This window comes from Cnephaeus nilssonii (genome assembly GCF_951640355.1).
Source record: "Cnephaeus nilssonii genome assembly, chromosome: 12".
NCBI classification, from domain to species: domain Eukaryota; kingdom Metazoa; phylum Chordata; class Mammalia; order Chiroptera; family Vespertilionidae; genus Cnephaeus; species Cnephaeus nilssonii.
In genome coordinates, this window is record NC_137083.1 from 57141113 (window position 1) to 57163051 (window position 21939).

At 53.2% G+C, this 21939-nt stretch overlaps 2 protein-coding genes across 6 annotated transcripts in view; one reads left to right on the forward strand and one right to left on the reverse strand.

Moving 5' to 3' along the window:
- The window catches only part of LOC307108583 (solute carrier family 23 member 1-like), a 31116-nt gene extending 25441 nt beyond the window's left edge, over nt 1-5675 (forward strand). For all 5 annotated transcript variants that reach the window (XM_079786727.1, XM_079786726.1, XM_079786728.1 and 2 more), the window contains 4 exons: nt 343-507; nt 882-990; nt 1087-1182; nt 3558-5675. In XM_079786727.1, coding sequence (XP_079642853.1) covers nt 343-507; nt 882-990; nt 1087-1182; nt 3558-3814 — 627 coding nt within the window. In that variant the 3' untranslated portion in view covers nt 3815-5675. The remainder of the gene's footprint in view (nt 1-342; nt 508-881; nt 991-1086; nt 1183-3557) is intronic.
- Nucleotides 5543-19189, reverse strand: STRA8 (stimulated by retinoic acid 8; the record flags this gene model as incomplete). The annotated part of the gene is made up of 8 exons (XM_079785799.1): nt 5543-5625; nt 9247-9358; nt 10420-10493; nt 14818-15103; nt 15938-16162; nt 16994-17078; nt 17624-17699; nt 18992-19189. 8 exons carry the CDS (start codon nt 19187-19189, stop codon nt 5551-5553), a joined length of 1131 nt encoding a protein of 376 aa, XP_079641925.1. The 3' UTR covers nt 5543-5550.
- Between the last annotated feature and the right edge of the window lie 2750 nt (nt 19190-21939).

Genomic DNA, 21939 nt, shown 5'->3' on the forward strand with positions numbered 1-21939 from the left:
TGGCCCTTCTTGGCCATGGCCATTCCACAGGCAGAAAGCCTGTCCTGACACCCGTGGAAGTCAGTGGCTTTGTGAACCCTGGAGAAGTGCCTTACCTTCTGAAGCTTGGGTGGGAGGCCACTTACCTCTGGCCCAACCTGGGTGAGGCCTCCAGACCCAAATATCCAGCTGCCACCTGGTTACACCCCCATCTTTCCCCAACCCCATGTGAGAGCAGAGGGGGGCCGCTTTGGGGTTCGGTGCTGCTGCTGCTGTGAGTCCCCGGGAGGGAGCAGGGTGGGGGCCCCTGTGGCGTGTGGCCGGCTGGGGCTGAGCTCCTCCTCCCATCTCCGGATGCCTCAGGTGGGGAGCAGGATGGTGATTGTCGCCTCGGGCTGCGTGCTGCTCCTGATGGGTGTCTTTGGGAAGATCGGGGCTGCGTTTGCCACCATCCCGGCCCCCGTGATCGGAGGCATGTTCATCGTGATGTTCGGGATCATCACAGCCGTGGGGATTTCCAATCTGCAGGTGAGCCGAGCGCCCTGGGGAAAGCAGCAGCATTTCCCATCCTGGAAGGAGCCCACGGGATTGAGATGAGTGGAACAGGGCCAGGGAAGAGGAGGGAAGGCCAGCAACCACACTGGCCCCCAATGGAAGGAAGAAACAGAAGCACCCCAAACAAGAAATTGTATCAGTTTGAATTGGATTACCCAAACCACTCAGCTCCCAAGGTCCAGTGGGAGTTGGAGCTTGGCTGTCCACGGAGAGCATGTGTTGCTGAGTTCAGCCCCCTGCCCCCACGCCTGTGGTGGCGGTGGGAGGGAGGGGCATTAGGAGGGTGTCAGCTGGGAGTGCAGCAGCAGCACTGGCGTCTCCGGGTGGCCGGGGCCTCTCTCCCGCAGCACGTGGACATGAACTCGTCCAGGAACCTCTTTGTCTTTGGCTTCTCCATCTTCTGTGGGCTCGCCATTCCCAACTGGGTGAACAAGAACTCGGACAGGCTCCAGACAGGTGACTCGCCAGCCTGGGGACGGTGAAGACTCCCGGGGCAGGGCCAGGGGAGCCCTCGAGCCCTGGGAATCCTCATCACTTTCACCTCCACTCCAGGGATTCTCCAGCTGGACCAGGTCATCCAGGTGCTGCTGACCACGGGCATGTTTGTCGGTGGCTTTCTGGCCTTTCTACTGGACAACACCATCCCTGGTAGGGCTCCCTTCGCGCTGCAGGCTAGCTGTTTTGGTAGGTGGCCAGCATGCGGGCCACTCGCCTTGCTTCTCCAGCACTGATTGCCAGGTCAGGCTGGCCACAGTCTGCATGGGCCTTGGGTCTCGGGCGGGAGGGGGGCGGGGGGGTGTATGGGTCTGTATTAGCTTTCTAGGGGGCTTAAACAACCAAACTGTATTTTCTCACAGTCTGGAGCCTGGAAATCCGAGATCCAGGTGTTGGCAGGGTTGGTTTCTCCTGAGGCCTCTCTCCTAGGCTTGCAAACGGCTGCCTTCTCACTGTGCCCTCACTTGCCCTTTCCTCTGTGGGTGTGCATCCCCGGGGTCTCTCTATGTGTCCTAGTCTCCTCTTCTTATAAAGACACCCATCAGATTAGGTTAGGGCCCACCCCAAAACCCTCCTCTTTAACTTAGTCATCTCTTAAAAGCTCCTATCTTCAAATACAATCATATTGTATTGTAAGGTACAGGGATTAGGGCTTCAACATAGTTTTTTTGGGGGACACAATTCAGCCCATCACAGGGCCCTGTGGTGATAAATACACCAGAAGCGAAAAGAAAAAGACAAAAGAAAAAGGCCCAGCTCTCTTAGAGCCTACAGTCTAGTTGATGAGGAAGACAACGCAGGTATCCATTCATTCATTCATTCATTCACTGATATCTATCCTATATAATAAAAGGGTAATATGCAAATTTACCCTAACAGTGGAACGACCGATCGCTATGATGTGCACTGGCCATCAGGGGGCAGATGCTCAACGCAGGAGCTGCCCCCTGGTGGTTGGTGTGCTTCCACAGGGGGAGCTCTGCTCAGCCACAAGCTGGGCTGATGGCTGTGAGTGCAGCGGTGGTGGTGGGAGCCTCTTCCGCCTCCTCTGCAGCACTAAGGATATCTGACTGCGGCTTAGGCCTGCAGTTGGACATCCCCCGAGGGCTCCTGGGCTGCCAGAGGGATGGCTGACTGCCAGCTTAGGCCCAATCCCTCTGGAAGCGGGCCTAAGCTGGCGGGTGGACATCCCCCAAGGGGTCCCAGACTGCGAGAGGGTGCAGGCCGGGCTGAGGGGGGACCCCCCCCCCCAGTGCACGAATTTTCGTGCACTGGGCCTCTAGTATATATATAAAAGCCTAAGCGACTGGGTGGGCTAACCAGCCAGTAGCTATGATGCATACTGATCACCGGGGGGCAGATGGCCAATGCAGGAGCTGCTGAGTGACAACAACTTTGCAGAGTGCCCTCTCGCACTCCAGGACCCCTTGGGGGATGTTGGACTGCTGGTTTCAGCCCGATCTCCACAGGCCAGGCCAAGGGACCTCACTGGTGCACAAATCCATGCACCAGGCCTCTAGTTTTTTAACAGAAACCCCTTGAGCACTTACATTCCAGGTGCTATGTACAGGCATACCCTGTTTTATTGTACTTCACTTTACTGCGCTTCACAGACATTATGTTGCGTGTGTTTTTTAACAAGCTCCACCAGCAAAAAGATTATGACTCGCTTTATTACAATACTTGCTTCTTTCTTTGGTCTGGAACTGAGAATATGGAGAGCAGAAAGACATGGCCCCTGCCTTCCAGAAACCCACAGGCTACTGTGGGAGAGAGTCAAGAAAGCAGGCAATTGCCGTCCGAGGTAATAAGTGTGATGATGAGCCAATTGGGTCTCTAAGTGCTGATGGTGTGGAAGGTAGAGAGCGCAGAGCCACTATCATTGATGGCTTCCCCTGCTCCCTTCTTTTCTTTTAAAAAATATTTTCATTGGTTCCAGAGAGGAAGGGAGAGAGAGAGAGAAACATCAATGATGAGAGAGAATCATTGACCAGCTGCCTCCTGCACACCCCACCCTGGGAATCAAGCTGCAACCTGGGCATGTGCCCTGACTGGGAATCAAACTGTGACCTCCTGATTCATAGGTCGATGATGCTCAACCACTTAGCCACACCAGCTGGGCCCCCATGCTCCCTTCTTGACCCTCCCACAGCCTCTTGCAAGGACCTCTGTGATAGCATCTGCTTCTATTCTGTTTTCCACATTTCCTTTCTCGTCCACGTGTAAAAGGTGTCTGCATTCCAGAAACATTAACATGTGGAAAAGCCAGCCCCAAAGACAGGACAGTGGTTCATAGTAGGTCCTGCCCGGAGCTCTGCACTGTCAGCCCCACCTCGGGGCTCAGCGTTGCCTGAGGAGCCGGGTTGAGCTGTGTGATTCCTCAGATGGGCTTGGCGGCTCTGTTGGCAGGTGGAGGGCGCTGAGAGGAGACCTCATGAGTGCCTGCAGGGGGCACCAGAGGCGCCTTCTAGCTCGCCTTCGCCCACTCTACCTGGGCCCAGTCTTTACTGCTCCCTGTCTCCTCTCAGGAAGTCTGGAGGAGCGAGGCTTCCTGGCATGGAATCAAGCCCAGGGGTCGGAGGAGACTACGAGGGTCTTGGAGATCTACGGCCTCCCCTGTGGGATGGGCACCGAGTGCTGCACTTCCTCCTGCACCCAGTTCCTCCCCTTCTGGCCCAGCCGGGAACCTGGTGGGAAAGGGGAGATGGGAGTGAGTCAGCTCACACTCTGTTCCCAGGATTCCTCGGGAGAGCGCCCAAAGGGTGCCATAGAGACCCGGATGTGAGGCTGTCTCTTCTGAGGCACGTCCCCAAGCCCTCTCCACCCACACCCCAACCCAGAATGCGCTGGTCTCCCCGTGCAGGCATGGGTAGGGGCCACACCCTCCCGAGCACCCCCACATCCTGTACACTGTGGCAGCTGAATACGCAGTAGGTGAAGACCATGACAAGCATGCTGTGACCTGGCACTCCGTCCCCGCGGCCTGGCCTCAGGCTGCATCCTTCCCCTGGCTCCAGCCCTGCAGGCTGTCATGGAAACCAGTGTAGCCTGATGCCCATCCCCACCGAAACTCCCTCAGTGCGCATGTTCTTAGGAAGCGTTGATGCCTTGGGAGAAGAGGCCTGGGGTGGAGCCGGGGACGGAGATGGGGCTGCTGGCTGAAAGAACAGGTCTCTTCCCAAAGAGGCAGGTCGCCCTGCTGGACCCTCCAGGCCCTTCCCTCTGTGCCCCTGCAGTTTGCAAACAGGTGCCAACAAGCTGCAGCCCTGCACCCCCGGTGGGAGTCCTTGGGGTTGCCTCCTGCACCACAGGACGGTGAGCGGTGAGAGCTGGGCTGCGGAGCACACAGGAGATGGAACAGCCTTCAGCGGAGGGGAGCCACTGTTGCTAAGATGTGTAAACTGTGAAGAGCCAGCAAACCCATCCCCATTCTCTCTGCACATTCGGTGGATTAGTCAGGGTTCTCTAGAGAAAACAAGTCAATAGGATGTGTGTGTATGTTCACATACAAATATTCACATGTCTACATACATATATGTTCACACACATATATACATGTGTTAGTCGATATGTACTGTATATGCACATATGTGCTGTATACACACACACACACACACACACACGAGAGAGAGAGAGAGTGTCTTTCAGCTATGGGCTCCTGGATTGTGGAGGCTGGCAAGTCCAAAATCTGCAGGGCAGACCCCAGGGGGCTGGGGAGAGTGGCAGCTGAGTATCTGCGGGCTGTCATTGGTAGAATTCCTTCTTATGGCTTTTCTTTCGGTCTAGTCGGTCCTTCAACTGACTAGACAAGGCCCACCACATTAAGGGGAGTAGCCTGCTTTACTCCAAGTCTACTGATTTAAATGTTAATTTCATCCAAAATACCGTCATAGAAACAGCTAGAATAACGTTTGACCAACTATCACTCCCAGTGCCCATGCCCAGGGGCATTATACACTCTCTGTCCAGGAGCCTCCCTGGAAAGCTCTGGGATCTGGCTTGGGCTCCATTCAGGGGTCTTTATTACCAGAAGAGGCAGGTGTCGCTGGCTCCACCCTGGCTGACGTCCTGTAGCACTCGTTCGGGGTCCGCACTATTCCCAGGCTCCCAGAGCATGCAGGGTGAACGGGTGGTCTCCAGAACTCTCCAGAACCCCGCAGAACAACAACCTGGACCCAGGGTGCACTGAAAGCACCCAGTATCTTGGCACCTCCACAGGCAGGCGCTGCCTGTCCTTCTCTGGGACGGCCCCGGGCCTGCGCCTCAGGCACCACCCTGCCCAGAGGAGCATGGGGAGCAGGTGTGCGCCCTGCGGGACAGCCCCTCGCACCAAACAACCCTGAGAGACCACACAGAGCCACGCCGCTCTTCATGCTTTATAATAATCAAAAGCGAAAACCATCAACATGCTCCTGGGAGAGTCCATCCAAAATATCCCAGGAGGCCGGGGCGGGTGCAACGGGCATTCAAACTTGGAAAGTGTCCACTTCATTCATTGCCTCCCCTGCCAGCCCTTCTGCACTACAGATCTTCATCATCGAAGGTCTCCATGCACTGCAACAGCAACATCGCATCGTCCATGGGAAGCTCTGGGTCCTGCAACACACAGGATGGAAGAGGACTAGTATTTATTTAAGGATTCCTGGCCCTGGGTGACAGCCAGATTGGGGGTGAGGAGGCCCCTCCACCGCAGGCGTGCCCCGCGCCCTCAGTCTCTACCCACATCTTTCCAGCTGCATCTTCACCTCCAGCTTATGGCCAGGAAGTAAGGGCAGTGGGGGGAAGGTCCCATGTCCATTTTACTCTTTGACCACAACAAAGGCTTTTCCTGGATGCTGCACAACTGGCTGCTTTCCTATCCTGGGGACTTCCAGGGGCCCAGAAGAAAGATGGGAAATCTTACAGCTTTATTTAAATGCTTATCAATAGAGGACTTTGAATTACACCATGACTCATCTACCAATGGAACACCATGCAGCTGTTTCAAAAAAAAAAAAAGGAATGCAATCGCTGTCTATGTGGGGCATATTAATTTAAAAGGGAAAGAACGCCCTGGCTGGTGTAGCTCAATTGGTTGAGCATCGTCCCATGGACCAAAAGGTTGTTGGTTCGATTCCTGGGTTTCGGACTCAATCCCTGGGCGGGGCATGCAGGAGGCAGCCAATTAGTGTTTGATGTTTCTCTCTCACATCTCTGTTTCTCTCTTCCTCTCCCTTCCTCTTGCTCTAAAAAAAAAAAAAAAAAAAAAAAAAATTCAATAAAAATATTTTTTTTAAAAAAGGACAAGAGGACAAGATACAAAGCAATGTGCACAGTAGACTACCATTTGTGTTTGGAAGAATACATAAACATTGGATGGCTGTTCCAGAAACTGGTCATGGTGGTTGCCTTTGAGGCAGAGACTGGGTAGTAACAAGGGGCGCTGGTAGGAAAGACACTGTTTTCCTTGTATGCCTTTTGGTAACTTGAACTTAAACATGGGTGAGCTGTTAGGAGATCATATTTTCCAAGAAGCAGCACTATGTTTGTTTAGCAAGAGTTTCTCATTCCCTTTACAAGGACCCCAGCCAACCTCTCCGAATCCCCCGTCACGTCTCCCTCTAAAACTATGTCCCCGGGTTTTTGCACTTGCTGTCTCTCTCCACCCCAGCAGGAAATGACCCCTGTCATTTGTTAGCCCTGCTGGTCTGGGGTTGATCCCCTGGGGCCCTGGGGAGCATCCCTGGGTAACCACCTCATGACTGTGGAACCTGGTCCCAGGGTGACAGCCAGGCTGGGGGACGAGTCTGCAGAGGAAGCCTTTCCAGCTCAGGAGAAGGGTCCTCATTCTCCGTGCTCTCCTGAGGGGGGCGGGTGCACGGGGAGCCAGCGTATCCGAGGGGGATCTGGTGGTCAGAGGAAGCTCACCCGGGCCCCTTGTTCAGGGTGAAGACAACAGCAAAGGTGGAGAAAAGAGGGAGTCGGAGTATAGGGGATGCAAGGAGTCCAGACACTCAAGTCTGTCACACAAAGTGCTCGAATAATGTTCAAAATGTTCTAGTTCCTTAAGCCCCTGAAAATGGCGTCTGAGGCATGTTAAGCTGCAGATTTGCAAAAGCAACAGGCTGTGAGAGGCGTTTTCAGGAATTGGGGTGCTGCAGTGTGTTGACTAGTGTTCCCCCAAGTTCATGTCCCCCTTATTTGGAAATAGGGTCTTTGCAATTATAGTGAGTTAAGGATCTTGAGACGAACTCATCCTGGATTCGGGGTGGCCCTCAATCCAAATGACTGGCGTCCTTATAAGAAGATGAGAGGCGCCCTAACCCGTTTGGCTCAGTGGGTAGAGTGTCGGCCTGCGGACTGAAGGGTCCCAGGTTCGATTCCGGTCAAGGGCATGTACCTTGGTTGCGGGCACATCCCCAGTAGGGGGTGTGCAGGAGGCGGCTGATCGATGTTTCTAACTCTGTCCCTCTCCCTTCCTCTCTGTAAAAAATCAACAAAACATACTTTAAAAAAAAAGACGATGAGAGGGACCGAGAGGCCCAGAGCAAGGCCTTGTGAAGACAGGGGCAGCGGCTGAAGGGGTGCAGCTGCCAGTTAAGGAGTGCGAGGGCTGCGGGCCACGGGAAGCGAGGACAAGGCGTGGCGGGATTCCTCCCTCCAGCTTCCGGAGACGGCATGCCCCGCCTCACTTTCATTTGCCTTCTGGCCTCCGGGACGAGGAGTTGTACACCACCGAGCTGGTGCTAGTGTGTGACAGCTGGCACCCACAATGAAGTGTCACGCAGCCTCCTCCCACGGAGCCAATGGGGAGGTGGATGGGGAGAGAATGGAAGCTCCCTCTTCACACCAGCAGCTCTGACGGCCCCAGGCCTCCTGCACCAGAACCTCTAGGGCAAGCATGTCAAACTCACAGCCTGTGGGCCGCATGCCTCGTTTATTTGGCCCATGTTCGCCTTTGAGTTTGACATGCTTGCTCTAAGGTAACCTGTTCAAAATACAGATTCCTGGGGTCCCACCTCGAAACACTGAGTGAGCATCTTGGGGGTTGGGGCCCCAGGAGCCTGCATTTCCAAGAAGCTCCCAAGGTGATTCCAGTTTGAGTGCCTCTGCTTTGTGTGGCTACTCCCACCCCAGCTTGTTCTTCCTTTTCTGCCCCGAGTGCAGCAAGGAGGCAGGAAGAGCAAAGACTGTCCCACTAATGCGTTCTCACCAAGGCTCCGTGGGGAAAGGCCACGTTACTCCTTAGCCCGTTGAAAAGCTGTCCTGATTATTTTTACACAAACATTCTCATTATTACCGCCTGCCTTTTAAGACAAACGATTGTAGTTTTTCTAAATTAGTAAAGCAAAGCTATGGCTATGAAGCTTGGTGGCTCAGGCATAAACTCCTCCCCCCAAGAAAGCTTCCAGAATGTACCTCCTAACCAAGACCTACGCTACTTATATCATTACTAGAGGCCCGGTGCACGAAATTCGTACACTCAGGAGGGGTCCCTCATACTGGCCTGCGCCCTCTCTCAGTCTGGGAGTCCTCAGGGGATGTCTGACTGACGACTTAGGCCCGCTTCCTTCAGGGAGCTGGCCTAAGCTGGCAGTCGGACATTCTTAGTGCTGCCACAGAGGCAGGACAGGCTCCTGCCACTGCCGCTGTGCTTGCCAGCAGTGAGCCCAGCTCAGGGCTTCTGGCTGAGTGGTGCTCCCCCTGAGGGAGCACACTCAACACCAGGGGGCAGCTCCTGTGCTGAGCATCTGCCCCCGGTGGTCAGTGCACCTTATAGCAACCAGTCATTCCTTAGTTCGGTCGATTTGCATATTAGCCTTTTATTATATAGGATAAGTTGCACAGCCAGAAATTAACATCTTCCCAAAGCTGACAGCGAATATTGCCTGGAGTCTAGATGGGGAAACAGCTCTGCCTCTTGGCGAGGAGTCAAGGAATCACATGACATGAGAGGGACCGAGGAATTCCTGGGAAGAGCCAGGCCCTGGGATCTGGTCGCTACATCAAGGTCTGCCCTAAAGGGCATCCCTCCCTCTCCCCTCAGTTTCCCCGACATCTTCCATCCCACAGGCTGCCTTAGGCTGAAGTCGAGCACCCATGGAGCAGGTGGGAGAGAATGAAAGAGCATCCCCACCAGTGGCCTTGTGATGTGATCAGGTGAGATCTAGCTCCCCTCAAGGGACCTGGATCCTGAGGAGGGTGGGGACGGAGGTCTCCCACTCGGCTCCGTCCTACCTGCTTCTCCTGAGGGTGAACACAGCAGAGGTCTTTAAAGAAGTCGATGATCTGCGTGTAGAGCTGAAACTTTTCTTCTGGGTTCTCTGGGTTGCAGCTGGCGAACATGGAACTGACGACAGAGAAGGAGAGAAACAGCCAATGTTTTGAATCCTCTTTGACCTCTGTTTGTATCCCCTACAGAACTTGGATGATGATGTGAACCAAGCACTTTCAAACACCCCGCTGAATCCTCGGAGAGCCAGGAGTCCTTCTCGGAAGGTTTGCCTCGCCTCAGCTCAATGTCACGTCTGGAACCCGCCGGGAAAGTGAGACAATAGGGGAACTGGTTCCTGGATCCTAATTTAGGGCCCTGAGCTATGGCCTCAGGAGCAAGGGGGCAAGATGTCCTCTGTCCCTGAGAGTGGGCCTCTACAGCGACGCCCCACGGCTCTGGCCCACCTGCGGGCACATCACACACTTGAGTTCAGTCCCTTCAGATGCCTCCACCCAGGAGGTCTCAGGGGGACACGGATGCAGAGGAAAGGCCTGTTTTGCAGACTCCTTCCCCCCCTGCCTTCCTGGGACAAGGAGAAGCCAACACCAGGGACCCGGAGCAAAGAAGCCGGGAGTCATGCCAGGCCAGCTGGCATTTTGACCTCACATTCCAGGCAGCTAGGACCCTTCGGACAGCAGCCCCCACCTTTTCTAGGCAAAGTAGAAAAAAGATTTTTTTATTGATTTCAGAGAGGAGGGGAGAGGGACATGGGGCCAGACCCCCTGCCCACCTCTCAGGTCAGACCGAGGGCTGTAGCCTGCCCATGGCCACCTCACCCTGGGAAAACAGTGCAACATGAGCAATCTGGAGTGATAACCTGTGTGTCAGCCCTGGGCCCGGATGGAAGAATGTTCTGCTCAGAAGAACCCTAGACAATACTTGCCCCAGGGCAATGGCACAATCCTAGGACCAGCCCACTTCGAATCACAGGAAAACGTGGATCTCCAAGAACTCCCACTGAATTATGCACTCCTCTGGAGAGCTGCAGGGGAGGCTCCTAAACATCCCAGGAGGGGTACCCCCCCCACACACACATGCACACACTCACACATGTACATACACACACGCACACACACACACACACACACAATACACACATGAGTACACACACACATCATCTCATACCCTGTCCTCACCTGGAGCTAGATGTACTTGGTATCTCACTTTTATCCAGGAAACATGCCACATCGTAGGCATCTTCAAAAAGGAGCTGAAAGAAAGCACAGAACAGTTTGACCTTTGCCCTGGGCTGCTGCGGGATGAGGAGCAAGACTGTCTCTCTTTACCCCTCATCTCCGAAGGGCGTGCCCATGAAAGCTGGGCCCAGTCAGACTCTCCGGGTCTCTGCTTGGTGACCTTCCCAGGAGGGGAATATGAAGCTCTTGCCCACCCAGAACAAACTGCTGACCCCAGAGGGAAGTGCTGGGGACTGTGGTTTCCTCTTTCTAAAGAAGACGGCGTGAGATGAAGCAGCCAGAGCTGAGCCTCAGTTTACCTGGAGAAGGGCTCATCTACACCTCTGCAGGTGCAGAGCCCATTTGAGCCAAGGTTGACAGGTGAGCAGCTTCATGCCAGGACAGCTGAGCATAGAGGTCAAGGGGGCTCTGGAGTTAGGCTGAAGGAGAGCCGACACCCAGCCCTGCCACTCAGAAAGCTGCGTGACCTCAGACAAGTGACTTCATCTCTCAAACCCTCCTCTGTAAACAGGAATCACAACAGTGCCTACTCATAGGGTTTTGCAAGGACTAAATAAGAAGAGCTGTGTGAGGCACCAGGCACATCATGGCTCAAACAAATTAGCTATTATTTTTTTAAAATCATATTTTTATTGATTTCAGAGAAGAATGGAGGGGCAGAGAGAGAAACATCAGTGATGAAAGAGAATCATTGATTGGCTACTTCCTGCACAGCCCCTAATGGTGATCGAGCCCACAACCCAGGCATGTGCCCTTGACTGGAATTGAGCCTGGGACCCTTCAGTCCGCAGGCTCTATCCACTGAGCCAAACTGGCTAGGGCCATATTAGCTATTATTGAACATTATCTGCTTTATAAAAGAAATATATGTTTATCATGAAAATAGAAACCGATAGAAAAAATAAAAATCACCAAGAAACAATCCCACCTGGAGAGGCCCATTGTTAACATATTGACTTATTTCCCTCCATATTTCCCCTAGGCATATTATGTCATACTAGAGGCCCAGTGCACGAAATTCGTGCACGGAGGGGGGGTTGTCCCTCAGCCCAGCCTGTACCCTCGCCAATATGGGATCCCTCTCACAATCCAGGACTGCTGGCTCCCAACTGCTTGCCTGCCTGCCTTCCTGATTGCCCCTAACTGCTTCTGCCTGCCAGCCTGATCACCCCCTAACCACTCTGCTGCCAGCCTGTTTGCCCCCAACTTCCCTCCTCTGCCGGCCTGGTCACCCCTAACTGCCCTCTCCTGCAGGGTTGATCACCTCCAACTTCCCTCCCTTGCAGGCCTGGTCCTTCTCAACTGCCCTCCCTTGCAGGCCGGGTGCCTCCCAACTGCCCTCTCCTGCTGGCCATCTTGTGGTGGCCATCTTGTGTCCACATGGGGGCAGGATCTTTGACCACATGGGGGCAGCTATATTGTGTGTTGCAGTGATGATCAATCTGCACATTACTCTTTTATTAGATAGGATAGAGGCCTGGTACAGGGGTGGGGGCCAGCTGGTTTGCCCTGAAGGGTGTCCCAGATCAGGTGGGGGTTCCCTTGGGGCATGGGGCGGCCTGAGCGAGGGGCTTGTGGTGGTTTGCAGGCCGGCCACGCCCCCTGGCAACCCAAGTGGAGGCCCTGGTATCTGGAATTTATTTTCCTTCTACAATTGAAACTTTGTAGCCTGGAGCGGAGCCAAGCCTGGGGCTCCCTCTGAGGCCGGCAGCCATTTCTGTTGGGGTTATAATTGAAACTTTGTTGCCTTAAGCAGGTGGGCCTGGCCAAGGTGTGCGGAAAGCTTTGCTTCCCCTATTGCCGGCGGCAACCCTGGCCTGCTCTCTCAAGCTCCATTCTGCCGCCATTTGTTTGAATTTGTTTACCTTCTATAATTGAAACTTTGTAGCTTGAGTGGAGGCTTAGGCCTGGCAAGGGCAGGCGGAAAGCTTGGCTTCCTCTGTTACCTAGGAAACCTTGCTCTCTGTGGCTGTAGCCATCTTGGTTTGGGTTAATTTGCATGCTCGCTCTGATTGGATGGTGGGCGTGGCTTGTGGGCGTGGCTTTTGGGTGTGTTGGAGGTATGGTCAATTTGCATATTTGTCTATTATTAGGTAGGATACTAGAGGCCTGCTGCACAAAATTCGTGCACTGGTGGGGAGGGTGTCCCATAGCCCAGCCTGCACCCTCTCCAATCTGGGACCCCTCAAGGGATGTCCGACTGCCAGTTTAGGCCCGATCCCTGTGGAATCCCTGTGGGATTGGGCCTAAACTGGCAATCGGACATCCCTCTTGTAATCCAGGACTGCTGGCTCCTAACAGCTCACCTGCCTGCCAGCCTGATCACCCCCTAACCACTCCTCTGCCAGCCTGATTGACGCCTAACTGCTCCCCTGCTGGCCCGATCGCCCCCACTGCCCTCCCCTGCTGGCCTGATTGCCCCCAACTACCCTCCCCTGCCAGCCACCTTGTGGTGGCCATCTTGTGACCACATAGGGGCTGCTATCTTGTGTGTGAGGGTGTGATGGTCAATTTGCATATTACCTCTTTATTATATAGGATTCCCAATTTGGGAATCTTGCTATTTAGACAGTTTTTGGTCCTGCTTCTCCTTAACTTGTTGAAAAATATTAAATATTCCACAGGAACAAGATATACACTTAAGATTGCCAGATTTAGCAAATAAACATACAGGATACTTTGTTAAATTTGAATTTTAGTTGAACTATTTATTGCATGGAACCTTCTCCCATGAACAATTTTGCTGCCGGGCTGTTTTATCCGGCACCGGTCACACAGGCAGCCCCCAGAGAGGAGGGGGAGTTCTCTGCCCGGAGCTGTGTCTGCCCTTCGAGTCCTCAGACAATGTGCTTCCCCTGAGCTGAACCCCTTGGGACTCTGGCCATGTGGATGGCCCCTCGTGGTTTTCTAGACATTTCCTGTGCCTCTTTTAGATATCCCTTTGGTCATCTCAAACAGGATCTGGGGGGAATGGGGGTCTGTGAGCTCCCGTGTCCATCAGCCTAGAAGCCCATCACCTCTCTATGCCTGCCCTGCGGGCCGGGGGCAGGGGCTCAGGATCTAAACTCCTGCCCTCAGCCAGTTTGCCCACTGAAGTTGCAGGCCACACGCTGTCCCCACCAGGCAACCCCCTCACAAGCCAGCCCAGGAGGGGCACAGGCAGGCTCCACGGCCCTTCTGGAGCACCCGGCACCACCCGCCCCGGAGTCCAGGCCTGGCTCCGAACACAACTGTTCCACAGCAGAACCGTGCCAGATGGACCAGGGGCTGCAACTAATTCAGAAGCCACAGGAACAGTGGCCCTGTCTCTACCGTGGACATAACTGCTCCTGTTCTGCTGGCCTTGTCACCCAGGCCTGGGGTGGCCAAAGCCAACGTCACTGAATGGTAGCAATGCTCTTTGGGGTGAGAACTGACCTCCTCTCAGAGATTGGGCCTGACTGGTCTAAATGCAACCTTATCTTGATTATGCAGGTCATTGGCTCAGTAATCTGTCAATCTGGCCAAATCTGGCCAATGAGAGAGAAGAGGTTTGATGGGAATTTCTGGAAAAGTTCTTCCTTGATCCTTGAGAAGCCACCGGACATAATTCTCTCTCTAACCTGACATAGAGGAGTGACAGCTCGATTGCTACCAGCTGCCATTCCACAGTCACACGGGTCAGGGAAAGTGGGGAGGACAGGGAAGGTGAGAAACCAGCCTTCAGCTGAAGCAGAGCAGAGAAACGAACCGAGTCCACGGTAACATCACTGAGACGCTGACCGGACCCTGCCCTGCCTTGGGACCTCCTTGGGTGTGAGCAGTCCATTCCTTCAGGGTTTAATGAGCTGGGACTTGCAGATAAAAAAACCCAGCTGACAGAACCATCTAAGGCTTCTCTTCTTTTTTAAATTTATTCTTTTTAATTATTATTATGTTTTAATATATATTTTTATTGATGTCAAAGAGGGAAGGAGAGATAGAAACATCAGTGATGAGAGAGAATCATTGATCAGCTGCCTCCAGCAATGGGCTAGGAATCAAGCCTGCAACCCGGGCATGTGCCCTGACCGGGAATCGAACCATGACCTCCTAGTTCATAGGTGGATGCTCAACCACCGAGCCACGCCAACCAGGCTAAGGCTCCTCTTCTATAACCCCCAGGGAAAGGCCAGAAAACAAGCCGAAGAATAAGAAATGCTGTTCTGTGGTTGTGGAGACGATGTCAGGAAAATCAGAAATTGACCACGTGAGCCAGAATCCAAACAGCTCCTCAGACTTGCTGAGTGACCTCGAGGATCCCTGGCGTCTCCTGGCCTGGAGCGACACCCCTCCGCTCCACCCCCAGGGACCGCTCACCTCCTCGGGGGTGGACTCGAGCGAGCAGCTGGCCCCTTGGCTGTCGACGCCACTGTCCTTCATGCTGTCCTCGGCGTAGGCCGGCTCCCGGGGGGCCCCGTCTAGGCCCGCCAGGCCGCTGTGCCTCTGCGCCAAGGCCTGCAGGAGGCTGGCCTTCCTCTCCTCAGAGAGGGTCTGCCACAGGTGGGAGATGGCCGCGGAGACCACGGGCAGGGTCACCTCCTGGGAGGAGACAATCCTGTCCCTGGTCAGGAGGTCCATTGTCTGCTTGTAAAAGTTGAGGTACCTGGAGCATAAATGACAGCATCTCCCAGACCTGAAGCTCGAGGCCAAGGCCCCCACCCCCACCCCAGGCCGACTCCTTGGGACCCTGTGTGGCCACCTCTCTGTGCTGTGCCAGGGGCTTGGCATTGCTAGTCTCTGGGGGACCTGAGCCTTGGAGAACAGATGCCATCTCCGGGGCCATGGAGACAGATTTCTGCTTCACAGCCCTTCCTCACATCCTCCCAGATCCTGTGCCTTATAGACGAGACGATGAGAGGCGTGGCTGGCTCAGCTCTCACCCCACAGGAAAACTGCTTAGAATTCCGAGCCCATGGATGTGCAGACGTGACACCCGCTTAAACTTGAGGCCTGAGAGTCAGGCTCAGTTGCGGACGGAGCCTCCCATCTATTGAGCCAACGCCCTGGACGCTGATGTGGCGGCCAAGGGGCTCAGTCTGTGGAGGGCGGTGAGTGGCAGTGGGAGTCTGAGCCAACCATTCTCATCTCTCTTACTATAATGCTGCCAAAACAGACCTTTGGGGGGGAGGGAGGGTGTGGAAGGGAGCTCTAGCTCTTTTAATCACCATCAACACCCGCCCCTCAAAAGCATCCCAAACAAGCACCCGGTCTAAGTAAGCACAGTGTATGTGCTATGCAAATGTAGCTTCAAGACTATTTCTTTAGCTTTTCTGCCAACCGCATCCCCCAGCCCCCCCGTATGGAAATTCTGAGCATCCATGGCTCAGGGCCTGGGCCGAGCACTCGCTGAGGCTGCAGCATTGCCCCGCTGAGCCTCGCCCCTTCCCCAACAGGAGCTCCAGCTGTGCACAGAGCCACCGCGCTCAGCTGTTCACACCGTTCAAATTCCATGAGGTCGGGTGGCAAAGTGACTGGGGAGTGTAAGAGCTCCACTTTTTCCTCCTCCTCCTCCTCCTTCTCCTCTTCCTCATCCTCTTCCTCATCTTCCTCATCTTCCTCCTCCTCCTCCTCCTCCTCGTCTTCCTCTTCCTCATCCTTCCCGACTGCCTCAAATGGGTATAAGTTGTCAAAGTCTTTTGGATGAACCTTATTTGGGAGCAGGCTGGTGAGAAAACAGAATCAAGATAACTACAGATTAATGTCCCTCATGAACATTGACACCAAAATTCTTAACAGTCTTAGCAAACATATATGATATATTATATATGATATACATCATATAGGTCATATATTATAACACACACACGTGTGTGTGTTAATATATTATAGCCCAGTGGGGTTTATCCTATGAATGCGAGACAGTTGTTTTAAACTTTGAAAATCTATCCATGTAACTCACCATATCAACAGACTAAAAATCTTATCAATATTTGATTTTAAAATAGTATGATTTGTACAATCTCAATAGATGCAGAAAAAGCACTTGGCAAAAGTCAACATCCATTCACGATCAAAGCTCTCAGAAGTCCAAACTGGCTTTTCTTGGCTCCCGTGAAGCTGGGGAATCAGGCTGAGCTTTGGATTTTCCTTACTTTCATATGCAATAAGCCACTAACTGAGTTTGTAAAAGCTGTAATACAAAATAAATACTTGATCTCATCTTTCTATAAAATAATGTGCAATTTTTTTTTAATGGAAGGCTATACTTTGAAATTAACATTGGTTTTCCTTGAGAGGTGAAACAACCTGTATTTTAATTTTCTTTTTTAGGGCTTTTCTGTATTTTTGACATGTTCTGTAATAAGCAGAGATTTTTATCATCAGAAAACAAAATCCCAGGCACATTATAAGATAAAATAGAAAAGGATTCCCCAAGAGGGTTCTAGCCGGCGAGCAGCCCTCCTCCGATCTTCCCACACTGCGGCGGACAGCGACTCCCGTGACAGCGGGCAGTGACACCAGCAGGCCCCGTGCCCCCGGGGCCGGGTCTTACCTGTGATTTCTGGAGAACATCCTGGCATATTTTTCCTTGACCTCCTCTAAGCTGTTTGCATTTCCATCCTGCAGTTTGAAGGATTCTGTTGGGGAGTTGAAGGCAAGGGGGAAAGCTGGGCCTTTGTTGAGTCTCTCCTGTCTTTCCAGGGGGAGCACGGGGGTCCCTGAGCCCACCCGGGGTCAGCGTTAGGGGGTCAAGAGCCCAGTTGCACCCCTCCTTCCAGATGTGAGGGGAAAGGGCTCCTTGGACTGGCCCGTCTCACTCAAGGCATCGAAAGCATCCCTTTCAGAGTTCAGCTTCCACCAGCTCATGAAACTCAAGTTCCCAGCAGTCATCTCTCCCAAACCAAGTGCCGAGGAAGGGAGCCAGGTTCTGACAAACAGTGGCCGGCGTCTTCTCTGGCCTCTCCAGATGAGATCAGGTACCTTCCACAGCTGACAACCCTGAGGTCAGGCTGTGAATCTCACCGTGCCCCTGGCCCAAGCCCAGTGCCTACCTAGCACACAGTAGGTACTCAGTAAATATCCATTCACTGCACTTCACCCAGTGTCTCTGTTTTTAATAGAAAAACCAACCAGTCTTTCTTCCCCTGGGAGGGCGATGGGGGTGGCAGGTAGGACCTGTTACCTTTCACCTTCAGCAGATTATCCAAGACTTGTTCCTGCTCCTGAATGTGACTCTTCGCCCTATTCAGAACCTGCCACTGCGGACAGAGACAGACAATGCTGACAGGCCGGTCTCCCACTGCACTGACTGGTTTTGCAGACACAGGAGCCCCTTCCCGGGTCTGAGGCCACCCCCCCCCCACCCCCCCACCCCGCTTGGATGCAAAATCACCATCCTTCACGTTGTTGATAAAAAGGGTAGGAAGTTTGTTCTGATGTGCAGAAGGCATGAAGTTTGTTTATCTATCTATCTATCTATCTATCTATCTATCTATCATCTATCTATCTATCTATCTATGTTGTAATCGGGAAACGGTTCTCACCGAAATACCCAAGTATTCAGAAACAATTAAGCTGCATTCAGCAAACTACTAGGGCTGCAAAAAAAGGCAAACGACTCCGTGTGCTACTTGAAGGTGGAATAAAGGGTGGCTTAGAGGCGGCCTGAGTGGATGTCAGCCCCAGGCGGGCAGCAGGCTCCCAATGACCTTCCGCTCACTGGTCACAATGTGCAACCGACTGGCTAATAGTAAATGTGCTGGTCTAACAATAGATTTATTTGTTCAATGCACGCACTCCAGTTGATATGAAAACCTAAATGCTCTGTCAACTTGAACTCTGAATTTCCTGTTCTGCAAAACTAGAATCACAAGCATTCTTCCCACACTCCCATCCTCCTTCCCTCCCTTCACTCCTTCCTTCCTCCCTCTCTCCCTCCCTCCCTCGCTCTCTTCCTTCCTTTACTTTCTTCCTACTTCATTCTGCCTTCCTTTTTCCTTAATATTGTATCTTTATTATCTAGGGCCCCCACATTATTACTAAAGTCAAAATGATAACTGCGAGACTGTTAAAAAACGAGAACTGCTGCATAGTGTTTATTAGCTGACCACTGATGGCTGTCTGGAGCGACACACTCGTCAGGTGTGTATGGTAAGGGGACGCCGCTGTGCTGGGCCTGGGAAGAACAGACCATCAGCCCTGCTTTCAGGGTGCTGACACTCAATCAGGGAAGACAGGCACGGGAACCACTACTTGTAACACAAACTGGCATTCGGGAAGTGCTAACAGGGGGCAGAAACAAAGGGCTGTGGGACCCCACGGGAGGAGGGACTGATTCCGCCTGCGGGACTGACGGGCCGCGTGGGGCAGGGCACGGAGCACAGCCAGACAGCGGCAGGCGCAGCACAATGCGGTGTCCACAGCTGATCGCTGGCCCGCCCAGGCAGGCCCCAGCCCTCAGGGGTAGGAATGGGGGCAGTAGCATCTCCAGGCCCGAACCCCCTGGCTCCACATATAGGAACTTTTCCTCCCCACACTCAGGCCCTCATACCTTCGAGGCTGTGAAATCAGACTGCTGGTAAACGATTCTCCGGAGGTTCCCGAAGAGCTTCGTCAGGGTGGCTCGGTGGCGAGCCTGGGACAGGCGTCTGCGGGCCACCCGAGGCTCCAGCTCCTGCGCCTGCGCCTGCGCCGGGGGCCAGGGCGCCGCTTTGTGACTGGGGTCGCTGCCTTCTCCATTGGTCGCCATTAAGAGCTACAATGTAATATTATGCTTTGCTTTGGGGGGGGCGGGCTAGATAATAAAGATACAATATTAAAGAAAAAGGAAGGCAGATTGAAGCAGGAAGAAAGTAAAGGACCCCAAACCAATGAATAGAATCAATAGTGGATACGTAGTAAACCATAGATGACACAAAACGTGTTATTAAGTTCCACTCCTAAAGACAAGCCCGCTCGTATCTGACTCACAGGCGAAGGGCACTGCGGCTTTTACACCAGGAAGCTTCCAGAACATTGCAGGTACTCACCAGACGCTTGTTCATCGACTGCGGTGGCCGAGGAGAGCGAGCTGTACCCTGAGATCATATTCGTTACTTTCTGTTAAAAGCTGAACAGGTAGGCAGCCCACCCTCTGTGGCATTTCCTATGCCAGAAAGCACCCCACCGCGACCTGGGCAGGGGTGACACAGGTGTATAGATATGAAAACATAACCCAGCAAGGGGTATTCTTTAGGTGCTCTTCAAAGAGAAGAGAAGGCACTCTTCTACCTGTGAAAGCAAAAAGTCACATGTCGACAGAGAGGTGGGTTTTGCTTCTAGTGGGTTCTGAAGGTGATCATTACCTCGTCCTTTGTTACCTCTGAGTTTAGGAACCAGGAGCCCTTCTCTAGGAGAGGAGATTCTGGGACTGATACCTGACAGTTTTAAGAGTCAGGGACCAGGTCTCTTACCTGAGGCGTGGACCCCTCCCTCAGGCACTCACCCCACCACTGCTCTGCCAGCTCTTTGAACAGAGAGGTCCCGTCTTCAACACCTCTGGACCCCAGGAGGTGCTCAGTGCCGGGGTTCTGAGTACATTAGAATGTGAGGTCTTCGCTGGGCCCACTCTCCCCTGAGCTCAGTGCTGCTGCGCAGGGACAATGCATGGCCTCAGCCAGTTTTTATGTATTTCAGTCACTTGGGGAGACTGTTGAAAACATACGCGCCCCCTAGGGGGCAGCTTTCACTTGCCACCGCTAGGGGAGAAGGTGGCGCTAGAGAATCCTGCCCAGCAACTGGGAGCTGTGACCTCCACCTCACCCCGCCTGCCCAGGCCTCCAAAACACTGGATCTGAAGCTACTGGGGTGGGGCCAGGCATCTGGTGGGCAACACGTTCCCCAGGTCATTCTGAGACTTTCATGGTTTGAGCGTACGTGTGGCCACACCTCTGTCAAAGCACCGCAGCTGGCAGCAGCTGGGAACGGGATCTCCTCGGCAGAGGGAATACGGGGGAAGGGGTGGAAGAACGCTTTGCCACTAAGTTCTAGGGGTGAAATCGGCCAGAGGTCAGGAACCCAATCAGGCAGCGTGGGACTGAAAACGCCTTTTAGGTCAGAAGGCAAATCTCCCACCGACAACGTGGACTTCACCAAGGTATCTGCTTTCCCTCGGGTTGCTGCCCAGACCATGGCAGGAAGCTCCTGTAACATTTATTACCAGGAGTCACACCAGCAGCGTGTCGGGACAGCGCAGAACCTGCAGCGGCCCGTCCAGCCCGCGGGCTGGGTTAGACCGAAGGCCACACCCTCAGAGTCTCCAATTTCCAGAAGCCAGTACATCTTTCATACAAAGCCCCGCGAAACAGTGAAGATTTTGAACTGGCAAAATGAGACCCTTCTGACCTAAGGACGTAGCTTCTCTTTACTTATTTAAATTTAAGGAAAATGAATGCACCTGCATACCAGGGACTTTAAGTCAATGAATGGAGGTGAAAATACCAGGGACCTCCCAGAATCTCGAATTCTCTAAGTCTAGAAATTCTACTACCAAAGGCCTCTGGGCTGTGGGACGCTCCCAGTGCCAATGCTGATAATTTGGGTTTCTCCCGGGCTTCTACCCAAAGACATTTCTAAAATATCTACATGGCTGTGTAGTCAGTCAGTTTCAGGCACGGGATAAGGGTGCAGCCCTCTGCCTCTCCCATAGGGGGCAGACCATCCCATTACTTGCTCCCCCTAGGGGGCAGCTTTCCCTGCCACCGCTAGGGTAGAAGGTGGCGCTAGAGCATCCTGCCCAGCAACTGGGACCTGTGACCTCCACCTCACCCCGCCTGTCCCAGGCTCCCGGGGTCAGGAGCTGGGAGTCGCCGGGGTTAGGGTGGGGGTGGGGCACACCACAAGAAAGATGGGAGAAGGTTCTTCCACTCCGCTTTAAAGGAGAATCAAGCCAAGGAGGTGTTGAGCATGACTAGACCTTGAGCAATTTTAAATATTCTGCTCCTAAATGCTGCCTCGTGCTCTCCACGAGGAATGATTTGCTATGAATTCCCCATAAAACATTCTTTTCAAGTTATCTTTATTAACGTGCACTGTGGACCTGACTGGAGCTTAAGTTGCTATTTTTTAGAGAGCTCTCTGATGCAGTAATACAGTTGGATCTGTCCCTTCAGTGCCTGTGATCTGTGTGAAAAGATGGATCTCCTGGGACAAGTGCCCCAGAAGTCACAGTCTAGGATGGGGGAGGGGAGGGCAGGACGCTTTTTGCCTTATTCCAAGGCTGGCTGTTTTGCTAGCACTGGGGGAACTAACTCTAAAAATGAAATCAGGAAGTCATCTTTTACTTAAAAACAAGAGAAAACACAAACCTTTCCCCCCAAAAGCCCTATACAGATGCAAAGTGTGTTAAGGACACTGCTCCCAGCAGGATAAGGAATTAGAACAGCCAGAGCGTATTCATTTGCTATAACAGTCTGAGACCCCATCCCCAGGGCCCGGAAATCTGCATTGTAACAGCCTGGG